Source organism: Crocodylus siamensis, chromosome 10, assembly GCF_052110815.1.
Source record: "Crocodylus siamensis isolate JL-2025a chromosome 10, ASM5211081v1, whole genome shotgun sequence".
In the NCBI taxonomy this organism is placed as follows: Eukaryota; Metazoa; Chordata; order Crocodylia; family Crocodylidae; genus Crocodylus; species Crocodylus siamensis.
The window spans coordinates 41,670,457-41,685,563 of NC_143404.1; the positions used below are offsets into that span (position 1 = coordinate 41,670,457).

General features: G+C 45.6%; 1 protein-coding gene across 4 annotated transcripts in view; it reads right to left on the minus strand.

Annotated features, from left to right (window-relative positions):
* CPNE1 (copine 1) overlaps window positions 1–15,107 on the minus strand; it is an 82,177-nt gene that overhangs the window by 11,693 nt on the left and 55,377 nt on the right. For all 4 annotated transcript variants that reach the window (XM_090064144.1, XM_090064146.1, XM_090064143.1 and 1 more), the window contains 7 exons: window positions 10,852–10,950; window positions 7,408–7,494; window positions 7,268–7,327; window positions 6,642–6,775; window positions 2,269–2,323; window positions 2,137–2,188; window positions 619–752 (listed from right to left, as the gene is read on the minus strand). In XM_090064144.1, the coding sequence (XP_089920270.1) occupies window positions 619–752; window positions 2,137–2,188; window positions 2,269–2,323; window positions 6,642–6,775; window positions 7,268–7,327; window positions 7,408–7,494; window positions 10,852–10,950 (621 nt within the window). The remainder of the gene's footprint in view (window positions 1–618; window positions 753–2,136; window positions 2,189–2,268; window positions 2,324–6,641; window positions 6,776–7,267; window positions 7,328–7,407; window positions 7,495–10,851; window positions 10,951–15,107) is intronic.

Genomic DNA, 15,107 nt, shown 5'->3' on the forward strand with positions numbered 1-15,107 from the left:
CACGATCTTGATATTCTTTCAACTTTGTATACAAAGTTACTGCTTTTCACATAATTCCTTACTGAATTCCATACCTCTGAATGGCTCATGATTTAACTAAGTTGATTCAACTAAGTTGGTCTCTAAACTTTCTATCTTTATTTCTATAATAACTAACTAAACTTTCTATCTGTCCTTCTTTAATAAATTGCTAACATTGCTCTTTAGGCTTTTATATATTCAGCCTATCATGATAGAAGGACACATGGTCAAACCTGGTCATGCCAACTGTGATTACACATAGTTTTTCACTGTAAAAGTGTTTGCAAACTTTTAAAGTACAACTTCATTATGTTATTCTGTCATCCTTTGCCAAACTGTAGCACCTCCAGGGAAGGCTGTAGCAAGATTATAGCAACTTTAGTGGAACAGGACATATCTAAAAGCTGATGTGGGTCACAGAGGCCTCCTGCTCAGAAGTAAGCAGAGCCAGGTTGCCAAAGACACGTAGGAAATATTTACAGAGATGTAAGCACGTAGGGGGATAGCAAACTAGAAGGGCCTGAGTTAAGGAGAAATTACTGCACTTTCATAAAGGGAAACTGAAAATGTCAAACAAATGAAAGTCCATGGACTCACAGCAGCTATCCTTTGTTGTGCTGCTTGAGCTGCAAATCTTGCCACATGGTTTATAATAGGAGAGAAATTTGTTGGTCCATATAGTTGGATCTGAGGCAGTGCCTGCCGATAAGCGTCCACAATTCCTTGGACACCTGTACAACAAGAATATCTGACTTACCACAAAAAGTTTTACATTTCAAATATCTTGCTAATTCTTTCACAAACATAACAACATGTACAAAGGATGCATTAACAGTTAATTTGTATGTAGAAGGCCATAATGGACAGATTATAAAATAGCAGACAGTACTATGCATGGCAGGGTAGTATTGAGTATGTAATGTGCTATTAGGCATAGCAACTGGGAATCTGCAGAGAAAAAGAACGGTGCATGGCAGATTTTTCCCTTCCTACAGTCTTCATTTTTCCCCCCAAACAATGCAGTTCCTGTGACTTTATGATATAAGGGAAGTTTTGGAGCAAGATACATTGGTAGGGTGGCTACCATCATGATGTGATTTATGCAAACCCATATGACCTTACTATTACAATAAATGTATATCAATTTAACTAAAATCAGATTTTAAGTGCAGATGTATGGAAGCAATGCAAACACTCAGGTAGGTATGTTTCCACCAGATTACTCCTTGCTTGTATCAGTTTAGTTTCCTGCTGTCTGCCTGTCTGCCACCCTAGCTTAAATTGTGCCGGTGCAATGTCAGCTTGAAGGGGACAGCCTTGAGATCTGCAAGGAAAGAGACTGTAGAAACTTAATGGGCAACAGTATCTGTTCTAGGAACATAACCTGGATTCTAAGAGTGAACCTCCCAAAGGTTAGTTTTCTGTTAATTTCAAACAAGAGAGAAAAAATGCTTTAGTATTATGGTAGGACACGTTGTTTAGAAAGTCCCTATTCTAAGACATTTATAATCCGTTTAAAATAAAGAACAAATATTAACAGGAGCTCAGAAACAAGCTACTGTTAACAACTTTAGGGAACAGAGAAAATAGCATCAATATTTTTAAGGCATGAACATTTAAGTATTCTGAATATCAACTACCCATATCCATAAACTGAGAGCCCTAACAATTCTGGCAGATGTCCAGCTAGGATTACTCTACAGTGCATTCAGAAAGCATGACTGCAACGCAGGTACACATGTGTGCCTTTTTCTTTAATCTACCTAGCATGGCTAACAAGAACAGTGAAGATGCAAGTGCACAGATTTCAGCATGGACTTGGAACCCAAGTGTTTAACCAGGGTCACCAGCAGCCTTTGACAACCCACAGCAAAATCTTCATTGCTACTGGTGCCCAAATTCGATTAAAGTTAGAACAGGTACCCATGTTGCAATCCCACCTAGTAAATACGCTGCCAACATGCCTTTTGGCTCATGTAGCTTGTTTTAACAGACTTGTTTCAAAAAGAGGAGGACTGTTGTCCCACTTCTGGTTTTTGTTAAGAAAAGGAAAACATAAAACTAACCCACAGTCATTCTGTTAAAGAAATATTATCAATAAAAAGAAATGTTTACCCTCACAATAGGGGTTGCTGGGATTAAAGTTCAAGGCAAATTCATGAGATATCTGGAAGAGAGAACAGTTACAATCATTTAATAAGATGCTGACATGCACAAAAGGTGTTGTCTGAATTCTGAGATGCCTACCTGGAAGTTTGGAGGAACCTGAGCTCCAAAGCCAAATGCTGGAAACAACTTATCTCTGAAAAAGAAAGGAAAACAATGAGAAGTTTGTAAGTTTACTAGCCAATTGCCCATCAAGTATGACCAGGGGGCGGCGGGGGGCAGGGACAGAGCACATGCTGCTGCTGCTCTGCCTCTGGCCCTCAGTCTCTGTTGACGTGGCGGCTCCATCCCTGCTGTCCCCCTCTGCCTCCAAGGAGCAGGGCTGGGGCCAGTGTTGTGCTTTTTTGTCATTGTGGCTTTTTTCCTTTTGCATCCGTTGGATGCTGCGGCAAGGCTGGATCCGCCTCCAGCCGCTGTGCCCTCCCTCACCCGCCATGTCCAGCCCCATGTGCCAGAACAGGGGGGCGAGGCCAGCAAAGCTGGCCTTGCCCTCCAGCTCTGGGCCCTCAGTCCCCACTGTCATGGGGGGGATGGGGGGAGAGGAGGAGGGAGGCAGGTGGGGCCTGCTTTTCCTCCAGCCCTGTTCTCTCCCATGATGCAGTGGCGAGACTGGATCCACCTCCAGCCCCGTGCACCCTCCCCCACCCCCTGTGTCTGGCCCCGTGCGCCAGAACAGGGGAGCCAAGACCAGCTTCGCTGGCCTTGCCCACCCACTCTGGGCCCTCAGTCCCCACTGTCATGGGGTGGACAGGTGGGGACAGAGCCCCACGTCTGGCCCCGGTCCGCTTCTCCTCAGCCCCCACCCCCCCCGTGATGTGGTGGCGAGGCTGGATCCAAGGTTAGATCTCTCTCCATGCACGCCGCTCGCCCCCCCCCACGTCCAGCCCTCTGTGCCAGATTGGGTGGGGCAAGGCCAGTGCTGCTGGCCTCACCCCCTTGCTCCATCGCCAATGCCTGCAAGGAGCAGGGCCGGGGGGGGAGCAAGGACACCACTGCTGGCCTTGCCCCCCCCCCCACTCTGTCCCCTCTGTCCCTGCCATCACAGCGGTACTCTGTTACGCTCCTGTCCAAATGCTTTTGGAGCACTCTGACTGGTTGGTTTAGTCAGCCAATCAGAGTGCAAAAAAGCGTTACAGCCAGACAGACAGACTAAGGTTTTTATATATATCGAATACCTCATTCTCCTCACCCATTCTATCCCGTCTTAACTAAATTAATCCATTCATATCACTACTTCAGTTGATGAAAGTAAATGATATCATAGAGCCCACTGAAATCAGCGATAGGAAGACTGGACTAGAGCAGTGGCTCTCAACCTTTTTAGACTCAAGGCTCCCCTTGGAAAATGCCAGCTCTGAGTTCTTACTCTTTATTTTACTACAGAAAAATAATAGAGCAGTTCTGCTGTTGCAACGAATTCAGAGAGATCACAACTATGGATTTCTATTTGAAATTTCTGGGTTTATCTTGTGAATCATGTTTGCACACCTAGTAGAACTAACATTGCATAGCACCTCGCAACACCCTTGAAAGGATATCAAGACACCCTGGTTGAGAATCACTGATTTAGAGATTTCAAGTCATGATGAATCAACCACCACCCTTGGTAAATTGCTCCAAAGGTTAATTATTCTCAGTATTAAACATTTACACCTCATGTCTAATTTAATTCTGGCCTAGGTTTGCCTTCCACCTACCCAATCCTGTTATATCTTTTTCTGCTAGATTAAGGAAGTTTCTGCCATCAGAAACCCACTGTTCCCTCTACAGTTGTTTAGATTGATCAAGGTATCTTTAATCTTCTCTGTAATAAGTTAATTCAGGACTGTCCAACTTCTGAACAGCCAGGGACTGCATGCTGCACAAAGTCACATGCCACACACATCATTGGTCACATGCCATACAGGATGTCTGGGACATGAGCAGCACAATCCCCTCATCACAAGGGCAGTACAAGCCCCCTGGCTGCCATGTGGATTGCAGGCTCACTGGGCCCCCTACTGCCACACTGCCCTGCCCCAGAGATCCTGGATGCCAAAGCAGCAGGAGCAATGTGGGGAGTGGCAACCAGGCATGATCCTGCAAGGTGGTTGGTAACAACACAGGCCACAGTTGTACAATTCTGAGTTAAGGAATACAGCCAATTTAAGTCTGTTATTGTAATACAGCCTTTCATGACAGGGAGCCATTCTACTGGCTCTTCTCTGAAGTTTGACTCTTCTCTTCTCTACTCAACATTGGTGCGGCTGCAGTTGCAGTATTGTGTCCAGTTCTTGGGACTGCACTTCAACAAGGACATGCTAAAGCTCAAGAGGAACTTACAATCCCTTGTATGATCAGGGACTTGCATGGCAAGCCATATGAGGAGAGGCTGAGGGATCTCAGACTCTTCAGCCTAAAGAAAAGAAGGCTGAGAGGGGACCTTATGGCGGCTTACTGCTATATCAGAGGCATACATCAGGGGCTCAGTGAACAACTAGTTCACCAGGGCACCCTGGGGGAAAACCAGAAACAAGGGCCACAAAGTCCTGGAAGACAGTTTCAGGCTGAACATTAGGAAAAACTTCCTTATAACTAGGTTGTCCAGACTATGGAACAAGCTCCCCGCAGAAGTGGTGCTATCATCTACTCTAGAGGTCTTCAAGAGAAGACTGGATGGTCACCTGGCTGGGGTCATCTGACCCTGGATGTCTTTCCTGCTCATGAAAGGGGCTGGACCCAATGATCCTTCGGGGTCCCTTCCAGCCCTATGATTCCAATTCTATGATTTTATGTTTATAAACATCTCATTTTACTGTTTATGTATCTATAGATATATCTATCTATATATATCTATATCTATCCATCTATCTATATATATCTATATATAGATATTCAAGGCCCATTTGATTACATGAATTAGGTGATTTAATAAGTCACTGATCTCATATTCAGCTATTTCACAGCGATAGTTAAAAACCAATCCCAGGCATAAGGAAATAGACTTTTGCCCAGTCCCACTAACCCAGAAGGATAATTATAATGTAGATCAGGGGTCGGCAACCTATGGCCTATGGCCGGTTCTGGCCCAGGAAGAGACTGGATCTGGCCTGTACAGCACTATGGCCAGAGCAGCATAGGAGACATGTCCGGGGTCCTACTGCCTGCCATATTTATTTTATTTCCTTTGCTGTGGCTGAGGCTGTGACCTCAGGGACCTACCAACTGCTTTTTTCTCATCTAATCCCTCTGCAGCATCTGCTGATTGCTGGTGGGTACAGAGATTTGCTGCCTGCAGCAGAGGCTGGGTCACAAGGTTTGCTGACTCTTGATGTAGACTGTGAAAGAACTCCATCTCAGCCTCCTGTTTTAGGTTTTTTTTCCCCTTTCCTTTTTCCTCTCAGATGTCTGTCAACCTGGTTGCCCTGGGTTACTGCATACATGACCTAGCTCAGGTATGAGGGTGTGGATTTAACCTCTCTACTGTTTTGAGTTCTGACCTCATGACATGGGGGCAGGGGCTTAAGCCCATGTCACTCCATCAAGTAACTGATGTTTTTCAAATCGATTGGCTGGTATCAAATGACACCAGTCCCTGACTAGGTCCAGGTGGTGAGGTCAGGAGGCTATTTAAGAGGGTCTCTGCAGGAAGACATCAACTGGGCATTTTAAAACACACACACAGAAGACTGGACCTCTGCAGCTCTCTCTCATTTGCTGGATCAGAAAGTGAGTAACTTACTGGAAATTGAACTAGAAATTTAGTTGACTGGAATCTAGTTGCATATCAAAAGGCTACCAAGCCACTTCTGTTTGCTCAGGGTTATTCTTTTGCTACTTCTCTGACTTGTACCCCTCCCCATGCCTACCCTCTCTACAACAAAGCTATCCAGTATAGCCAGCCTTGTTGTACATGCTTGAGAGATTGGGCAGGCCTTCTTGCTCCCTTTACTCAGCTGACTAAAGAAGGCTACTTTCTATGCCTCAGGCTACAAGAAACACCCAGATATATCCTGCTGGGGTTAAGCAACCCCTAGGTCTACAGGGTCTGTGCATCCCAGGTGGCACAGGGCCCAGACAAAGACCTGAGTCTGGTTGTGGCAGCAGTACGCTTGTGGGCGGGCTCAAGGAAGGGGATTGGCCATAAGTTGGTGCCCCTGGGGAGGTACTCGGAGCCTGGTTTTTGGCCGGGCACAGTGAAGTGGGTGGTTCAGTGCAGGAGCGCTCCCTACTGGGCCACCACAGGACTGCAAAGAAATTACTAAAAACATTGGCATAGGAAGAAAGCCCGCAAGCACTCATTCCCCACTGAATTAAGATTTGGGAAAACAGTGTATTCAGACATGTAATGCATCTTCAGCAATACGGGATCTGAAAATTACAAAATAAACTGTAATATGTTATTGCAGTTGCTTAAGAATTCTTGCACCTTTCAAAAACCTGTGGTTGGATCAACTAAAAAAACTGTTACATACGTGTCATAATCTTGGACCACATTCCCTACACTCCAGATGGCAATCAGGTACTCGTTTATCCCATTTGGACTGATGAAGTGAAGAGAATCCGGTGATTTTGGATCTCCATTGGAACCAGTGAAGTCTATACCTACCTGATCAAGAAGATAAATACAGTAGATCACTGAATCATTACCAATGTCACAAGTGAGGGAAAAGAAAACTATTACACCCAATAACAGGGTTGCAGCTAGCCCAATATTAGCACTCTTGTAGAGTAGCACCATGCCTCTACAACACCACCATACAAGCACTTTCTTACTCCCTGGCTATCCTATATACCTGTGCTAACACACCCTTAGGACACAAGCAGATGATAGTGTGCCCATTCCTAGGAAATGGCAGTTTGATCATTATTGGTTTAAACACAGAGTACTTGGAAAGAAAACATATAAGTTCCTCTCTACCTAGTAAGCATAGAGCAACAATAATGATTAAAAATAACCAAAGAAATTACATTTTTCAATTTTTTACAATCCTAATCATCTCTCAGAAATACAGACATTAAAGAGAAAAGAATTTTTCATATAAAACCTCATAATTATTATGTTATTTACATATGAAGACAAAGCAGGCAAGCAACTCACTGTAAAATTAATCTGGCAACCTCCCATGATATAATCCAGGAAAGAGTATTCCGTTTCAATCTAAATAAATAAAAGATCAGAGTTACACCTCCTTCCAACAGCATAAAAAAGATCCTGGTGGTTAGGAAAAATCTCCTTACCTTGCAAGATTTTATTATAACAATGCCAGAGTTCTTGTACTTCTTTTTCTTTTGTTTCTTCTCAGGATGAATACATTCAAACTCCACCTGCAGGAAGCAAGGCAAAGAAGAACCAAATTACACAGAGAACTGAAGCAAGCTGAGTTCAGAGACTTAAATCAGAACCCAAAGAGCCCAAATTCCACTTTGTTGCATTTTAAACCAGGCCCCCAATAAAATTAATAAGATCATTAAACATAGATTCAGTAAACAAAACTAATTTAACTTTTGTGATATCTCTGTTTTAACAGCTAGGTATATTTAAATAGTCAGGCTTTCAAAAGAAGATAGATATGTACAAAATGCCCTTCACTGTGTGCCTAAAGTACATGGCCCATTACCAAGAATGGACCTGCAACAATATGCTTAGATAGCTCTGTGTGCTATCAGTTAATCTTTTTTGCACACCTAATAATTTTAAATTTTGTTATAAAAAATCCTTCACACTGGATGGATAAATATCTGGAACAGCTTGAATCAGTACTATGTAAAACAGAGATCAGCAACCTATAGATTGCAGGTTGTATCTGGCCTGTGGTTCCATTTGATCCCGCCTATGGACATGGGGCTTCAATAGCTGGATTGAAACAGTTTGGGCGAGATGCAAGAAGGCATATGGAGTGTTGGCACTAGGACCCAGCCATCACTGCCACTTTTCCCAACAGCAGCACATGGAAAGCACCTACTTTTCCCTGCAGCAGCAAGGGGCTTTGGCATTAGTTACTTTCCCCTTCTGCAGTAGGTACAAGCACCAGCTTCAAACACTCTCCCAGTGCTGAAAAAAGTGATGGTGGGTGCTTTTCCTGCACAACCACTGGGCAAAGTGGTGGCAGTGGGTGAGTCCTAGTGCCTGCCCCCTGCAGGCTGGCCCACCTCTGACCCAAACTGCGTCAATCTGGCCCACAGCCTGAAAAGCTTGCTGACACCTTATCTAATGGTTTAAAATAGTACTCCTCTTCCTTCCGGGCCTGTGAGCTGGAGGCATGATCTCATACACTAGAACTGTCCACAGAGTGACCCCACATGCCCGTGTGACCCCACATGCTATCCACCCCACAGGGTACTCTTTGGTCTGGAACTTCGGTGGCAGGGGAAGAGTGGCAGCATTAATTGCCATAGCTATGGAATTTGCAGTAATTAATCCTGCCACCACTCCCCACAACAAGATTTCTGAACACTTGGGATGCTCCACGGGCCAGATGAAATGGCCTCACAGACCAGAGGTTAACCACCACTGGTTTAAAAGCTCTGCCACTTCAACATTACACTGGTAAGTTGCTGAACATTTACAGTGCCTTGTATCTTGGGGATGGGAGCAGTGGCAGTTAGACATATAACAGATTTTTAAAGGAACTGGAAGATTTGGCAGAATCCTGAAATTTAATCTAAATTTTTTAGAAACATTTTGCTGTTAAAAGTTAAGCAGGATGATCCAAGTGCTTCTGGATTCTTGCACAGTTAAGCAGGTCATGGAAAGATCTCAAGGAACCATGAATGGCGTGTGCCCCCAGTGGCTGGGAGGGGCATGGCTGAGCTGGCAGCAGTGGGAGCACAGCGGTGGTGGTGGGAGCCTGGCAGCGATAAGCACAGAGCTCCTGCAGACGCTGCCAACATTGTTGGCAGGGGCGGAGGTGGTGAGCGCCAACCAGGGGTTGGCGACCACCCACAAGTGCTGTTGGCAGCGGCAGCAGCAGCCAATGGCGATAATGGGCCTTTTGGCAGGGTGCACCACCGCCCTCAGGGGGTGCACGTGCACTCACGTGCACCCCCTATGCGTTGACCCTGCAAGGAACACTCCTTCATCAGCAATATGATTAGTGGGCACATCTATACATGATATTAATGCTATAAAGACTTACTGCACAGTAAGCCTTCCTTGGGAGCAAATCTGTTCCCACTCTGCTCTAGCCTGGTGCAGCAGCCAGGGGGAGCTCCAGGCTCCTTTGGGGTGCTAGCCTGGTGCCTGGCAGGGAGTATGGGGCTGGTCCGCATGTGCACAGGGCTGGTCCCCATGTGCACAGGGCCAGGAGAGATCTGCCACCTGCAGTGGCAGCTGTCTCCTTGCCCTGTACACATGAGGAGGGGTCCAGATGTGCATGGAGCCAGGAGACAACTGCTGCTGCTGAGCTCTCTCAGTCCTATGCACACTGGGACAAGCCCCATTCCCAGTGGGGCCTCTCTGTATGGCCTGGAGTTGACCGAGAGTTGTCTCACTTCTGGGACAGCTCCCAGGCAGCTCCGGGCTGGGTAGAGATATCCCCAAGCAACCTGGTCTGGTCTGCTTATCTCTTGATTGAGGGAGGGTATACATTCAAAGGGAGCAGGAGTGTCAGGAACTCTGATCAGGCAGGCTAGCCCAGGCCTAGTACCTAAGCAGCCATACCTGCAATGTTACCAGCTAATGAACTCTGTCCAATTTAGGAACAGCGAGCATCCTGATTGGCTTCTGGGAGAGCCACTTAACCATTTAGTCCCTGCTGAGGCAGTGGGTTTCCAGGACAATCAACAGCTTTGACCTAGTCTGCTGTGCGAAACCTCTTGATTCCTCCTTTCTCTGGTGTTCCTGGTTCCTGAACCAGGTTTCAGCCTTCCCCTGGATCTGGCCTCAGATTTCCCCTGTAGATTGGTTTCCTGGTTCCTGATCCCTGGCTTTGACCTGTGAATTACTCCCCGGCTGTGCTAACCTAGATGCTGGTTTTCTTGATTCTGACCCCAGCTTGTGTTGTATATGGTGCTCCAGTTTCACCCTCCAAATCTGGTAATTGGCCCCCAAACCCTCAGCCCACCCTTAGAGACCCAATTCCTGCCCCAGGCTTCCTATGACTCAGTCCCTTAACAATGAGAAGGAAGAATCTTGGCAGGAAGATGGAAAGCACAAGCCTAATTTCCCTTGTAGGTGCAGCATAAGATAAGAGATGGACCAAGATCCAGGAGAGAGAGCTATTCCCTGTCCTACTTGTCTTGGATGGCTCACCCAATTTTCTTCTCCCCTACTTCTGGTTTCACAATGAATTGAGGAAATGGGTTGAAGAAAAGGTCACATACTTCCTCTAACATCATGAAGTTAACTCACCTATGCAATCAGGACCCTTTCTGGCCTGTCTCCTGCAATCTGCTCTGAAGGGGTGAGAACAAGAGACAGAAAACTGCTCTGCTTTCACCCAAGTTAGCAGAAACAAAAGAAAGCAAAGCTGCTGAAAACATGGCACCATGGAACTTCAAAACCAGGAGAAGTAACAGACCAGTTTTTTCTGGGTGAAGAACTTTTTCCTGAAATGTGTTTAGTACTATACAAGGTACAAGACAAACACAGTTACAATAGAATGGGGAACAGAAAATCTGTATCGCAAGATTATATAATCCCTCTCAAACAGCTGAATAAAAGGGGAGAAAGAAACAGCTTACCAAAGAACCATCATGTGCTTTCTGCAGCTGAGACAGGTTAGTTTCAAAACTCCCTATCAAGTCATGTGAGCCATCACTATCATAATCTGTACAATGTACCTGAAAGGAAAGAAACAAGAGGCAATAGACTAGTGTATTCTATCAGAAAGAAGAACTCTTGGCTACAAAAGACCAACTCAGGGGATCATAATAAATTCTAGTTTACTGGACGGGATGTGAAGTTACCAATAAAATCATAAATGCAAACTTTGACTTATGGGTGGTACTGGTCACCTTAGCACATACACACACACATGCACTCATTCATTCAGACCCATGTAGTATAGTGTGTAGTGGCTGCTGTAGTGATTGTGAGCACTGGTGTCAGCATATCTACGTAACGGAGGCCCTGGAATCTGCTGTTGATGGTCACTTCCTTCAAGGTGATGTCTTCTCCAGAAAGGGGTTGCCTGCTTCTCCTGTTTCGATAGGTCAGGTGCTGGATGAGAGGGTGCCACTAAGGGTCATGCTTCACTAACTTTTATCCCTTTCTGGAAAACTTGTGTGATCCCCCAGCATCATCTTTGCTATCCAATTCGGAAGTTGCTGTCCCACATAGGTCTTGAGTAGTACCTGACAGCTGTTAGTCACAGGGGTCTTTGCCTGCTGGTACCTGGAGTTTTAGGAGTCCACCCTTGACTTTTAATGGCTGTATTGTTATGGGTTACATAAATAGTCCATAGGGTGAGTGCTCAGTTCCAGGAATCAGTTCTTTAGCTTGATTAGCTTAAAATGGAGTTCCTTTGGCTAGGCTATTGTCTACTGGTGATCATCATTCACTTGCATTCACTCAACAGATTTTATCACTCCACAACTACAATTTCAATGCAGTTTTAACAATGGTCCTGGGTGTAACTTCATTCTAGAGGGAGTACATTCCTTAAGAGTTTAAAAATATAACATATAAAATACAAAATGCCATGGTAAAGATGAGACAGATGAATATAAAATGCACAGTGAGAAATATATAACAATGCAATATGAGGTAGTGAGGATCAAAGGCTACTGGGGACAGTAAGTGAGTTAGGTTAGCACAGGACATATTTAAAGACTTTGCAGTGGATATTTTAGTTCTTTTGTTTTCTTTAGTGACACTGAGCTTAACTGATATGTAGATGTATCTTGTAGTGTTCTCCTACAGAAAGCCACTTCAGCTTTCTGGCTTGCTCTGAGCCTTGCCACACCCATGCAATGGGTGTGCTAGGTCTCTGCCAAAACTGAGAAGGAAAAGAAATGCCCAAAATTGGGTGGGGGTTGCAGGCAAGAAGGGGCTTCTGTTATATCCATGTCCAGAAGGGAAATGTACAAAGGGGGCTTTCTGCTACAGAAGAACTGCTCACCACATGATTTCTTGCTTCCAACAGCTTTGCAGTGATGAAATGAACTCCCCTATCAAATCTGAATTGGTACTGTCATCCACATCACTAACTGAAACCTGACAGTAAGAGAGACACTCAAAATGAGTCCTGATTAGTTTGAGATATAACTTCTCAATCTTTTAATTATCATGCAAAAAAACCTAAATCATACAGAAAGCAGAAAATGTCCTTCATCCAAAATCTCTCCTTGATTAAATGTGATAGGATGTAGAACTGAATATTATTATGCAAGTCCAGAAGTATAAAATGTGAGTTTAATTGTACACAAAACACAACTAGATTAGAGGAAAGGAATAGTAAGCATGCCACACACACACCCACAAACACACTTTCTACTTATTAAGATCTCAGAATGCAAGTAACTGAATTGTAAACAATTAAAAAGCAATACATATAATCAGAAGCTTTTCCCTTCTGCTCTAAAACAAAGTCCACTTAGAATTATAAACCTAGCATCCTTCTAGGGTCTGGCTTTAGTAACTCAGAATGAATATCACCACAATAGCCTTCCATCAACCTCAAATTTTCCAAACATTCCCTGTCAGGGCCTTCCACTAAACATTCTAGATCAGGGCTGCTCAGCCCCATCCTGTCAGCCAGATCCAGCTCCTAGTGCCTTATCTGCCCTTTGGGCCCCCCCCACAGATCTGTGGAGAATCCTGTGGGCCATGACCACACGCACTAGACCAGGTGCACAGTGCCTGATCTTTGTGTGGGGGGACTGGGCAGAGATGGTGCACAGGGCCAAGAGGGGGCAGCATGGAACTCGATCCAGCCCAGGGATCAGCCCCACACTATTCATTTGACCTATGGGTCAAACTGTGAACACCGCTATTCTGAATGAGGATGTCAAACTCTTTGGAGAGGCCAAATTCCACATTACAGTCTAGAAAGCAAAGTGCACATTCAGGACTACTATGGATTTTCCATAAGTCAGTGGGAAATCTAGGGTAAAAAAAAATCAGGGTAAAATATTGCCTTCATATAACAAATACTAGTTCCGTTAAGAATCAAATTTTCTCACTCAGCCTCCTGAGTGTGAAAACATGCTCATTTACATGACCATAGCTATTTCTTCCCATTATTTCTATTCCTTCCCTCATCCTCTTTTTCTATTTTCCTCCCTTCTTTTTATTTCCATCCTCTAGCACACTCCAGTTTCCACTTCGGGCTTCATTACATCTCTTCCATCAATCCACTAGTTGGTGAAAACCACCAGGTAATAGTTAATACAGGCAGTCCTCAGACTTACGATGCAACTGATTCCTGAAAACTGCGTCTTAAGTTGAAACGTCATAACTTGGAACCAATTTTCCCACAGGAACGTTATAAACGGGGGATTGGTCCCTTTACGACCAGCTGGTAAGTCTGTTGTGCTGTGGGGGAGGGAAGGGGCATGAGGGGGTGCAGATCAATACCTTTACAGCGAGGGAAGGAGTGGAGCTGGGGCAAGTGCTGCCCAGCCGAGTTTGGGGGCAGCTCCTGCTGCTGCGTGCTGCCAGGAGGACATGGGAGAAGAGGCTTGTGCCCCTGGATCTGCATGGGGTGGGCAGGGCCGAGGCTGCGCCGGGCTATGCTCCAGGCAGGCAGTGGAAGGTTCTGGGAACAGGGGCTATGCCTTCCTGCTGCTTGCCCAGGCAGAGCCAGACAAGCGCAGCAGCTGCGCTGCCTCTGGACAAGCAGCGGCAGGAGCCGCCCCAGCATCCCCATGCCTCCTGGACAACCTGTGGCTTCATCCTGCATCCCCCTGCCTGGCTAGGTGAGTGGCAGCAGCGGCAGGGCATGGGGGGGGTGCCCCCAGATTAGGGCAGGGTGGGGGCTATGTGGGGGCTACCCTAACCCCCCCTGCCAGCCCGGTGCAGCCCTGGCCCCACCTGCCCTGTGCAGATCTGGGGGCACATGCCCCACCATGCCCTCCCAGACCAGTGGCACACAGCAGAGGGAGCTACCCCTCCACCTCCCTGCAGCCCCTTTCACCCCAGCTGGGCAGCGTTTACCCCAGTCCCAGCCTGAATCCCTTCCTTGCTGTGGGGGTGCTAATCTGCCCCACCACACCCCTTCCCCTTCCACCACAACTGACTTGCCAGCTGGACGCAACTGTGTCAAGCATCGTAAAGTCGAGACCTGCGTTGGAACCGCAAAGCAGGGTGTAAATTTATAAAGGTTGTAAGTACCATTTGTTGTAACTCCAAAAGTTGTAAGCCGAGGACTGCCTGTACTGACATTTAAATCAACATAAAAAAAACCCAAATGACCAGCCAGAAAAAATAACGGAGATCTCACCTCTGAGCCAAAAAAAACCAAATTTTGTTGAGTTTAATAAAGGGGTGGGCAATGAGTTGGGCTGGAGGCCTACTTGACAAGTTTTGATGAGGTGTTGAGGGTTGCACACATAAAATTAATGGTGTTTAACAACAGCTATACTTAAAAATTGTTATGGCTTTTATAATATAAACTTTATACCATAAATGTTATAACCAGCTTTCTGTACAATATCACCATATTTCTACACATAATTCCAGAAAAATTATGACTCACAATTACCAGTTTTCCACATAAATCTCATTTCCACACATTTTCAGAAAGAGTTCTAAAATTACCATACAATTTTCCAAATATCCTATTTTCATAAACATTTCCACAAAACATTTCTCAAATCACCACAGACAATCGCATTGCCAGTTTCCACACAACTCCCTCTCCACTGCCCAATGCTGTGGCAGTGCCCAGTGCTGGGTCCTGCCCATGGGCCTCACACCTCCCCCTCCAGTTGTGCCGCCACTGACCTGGTGCAGGCTGTGCTGTGCCCTCTGCTATAGAGTGAGGCTGCGCTATGTC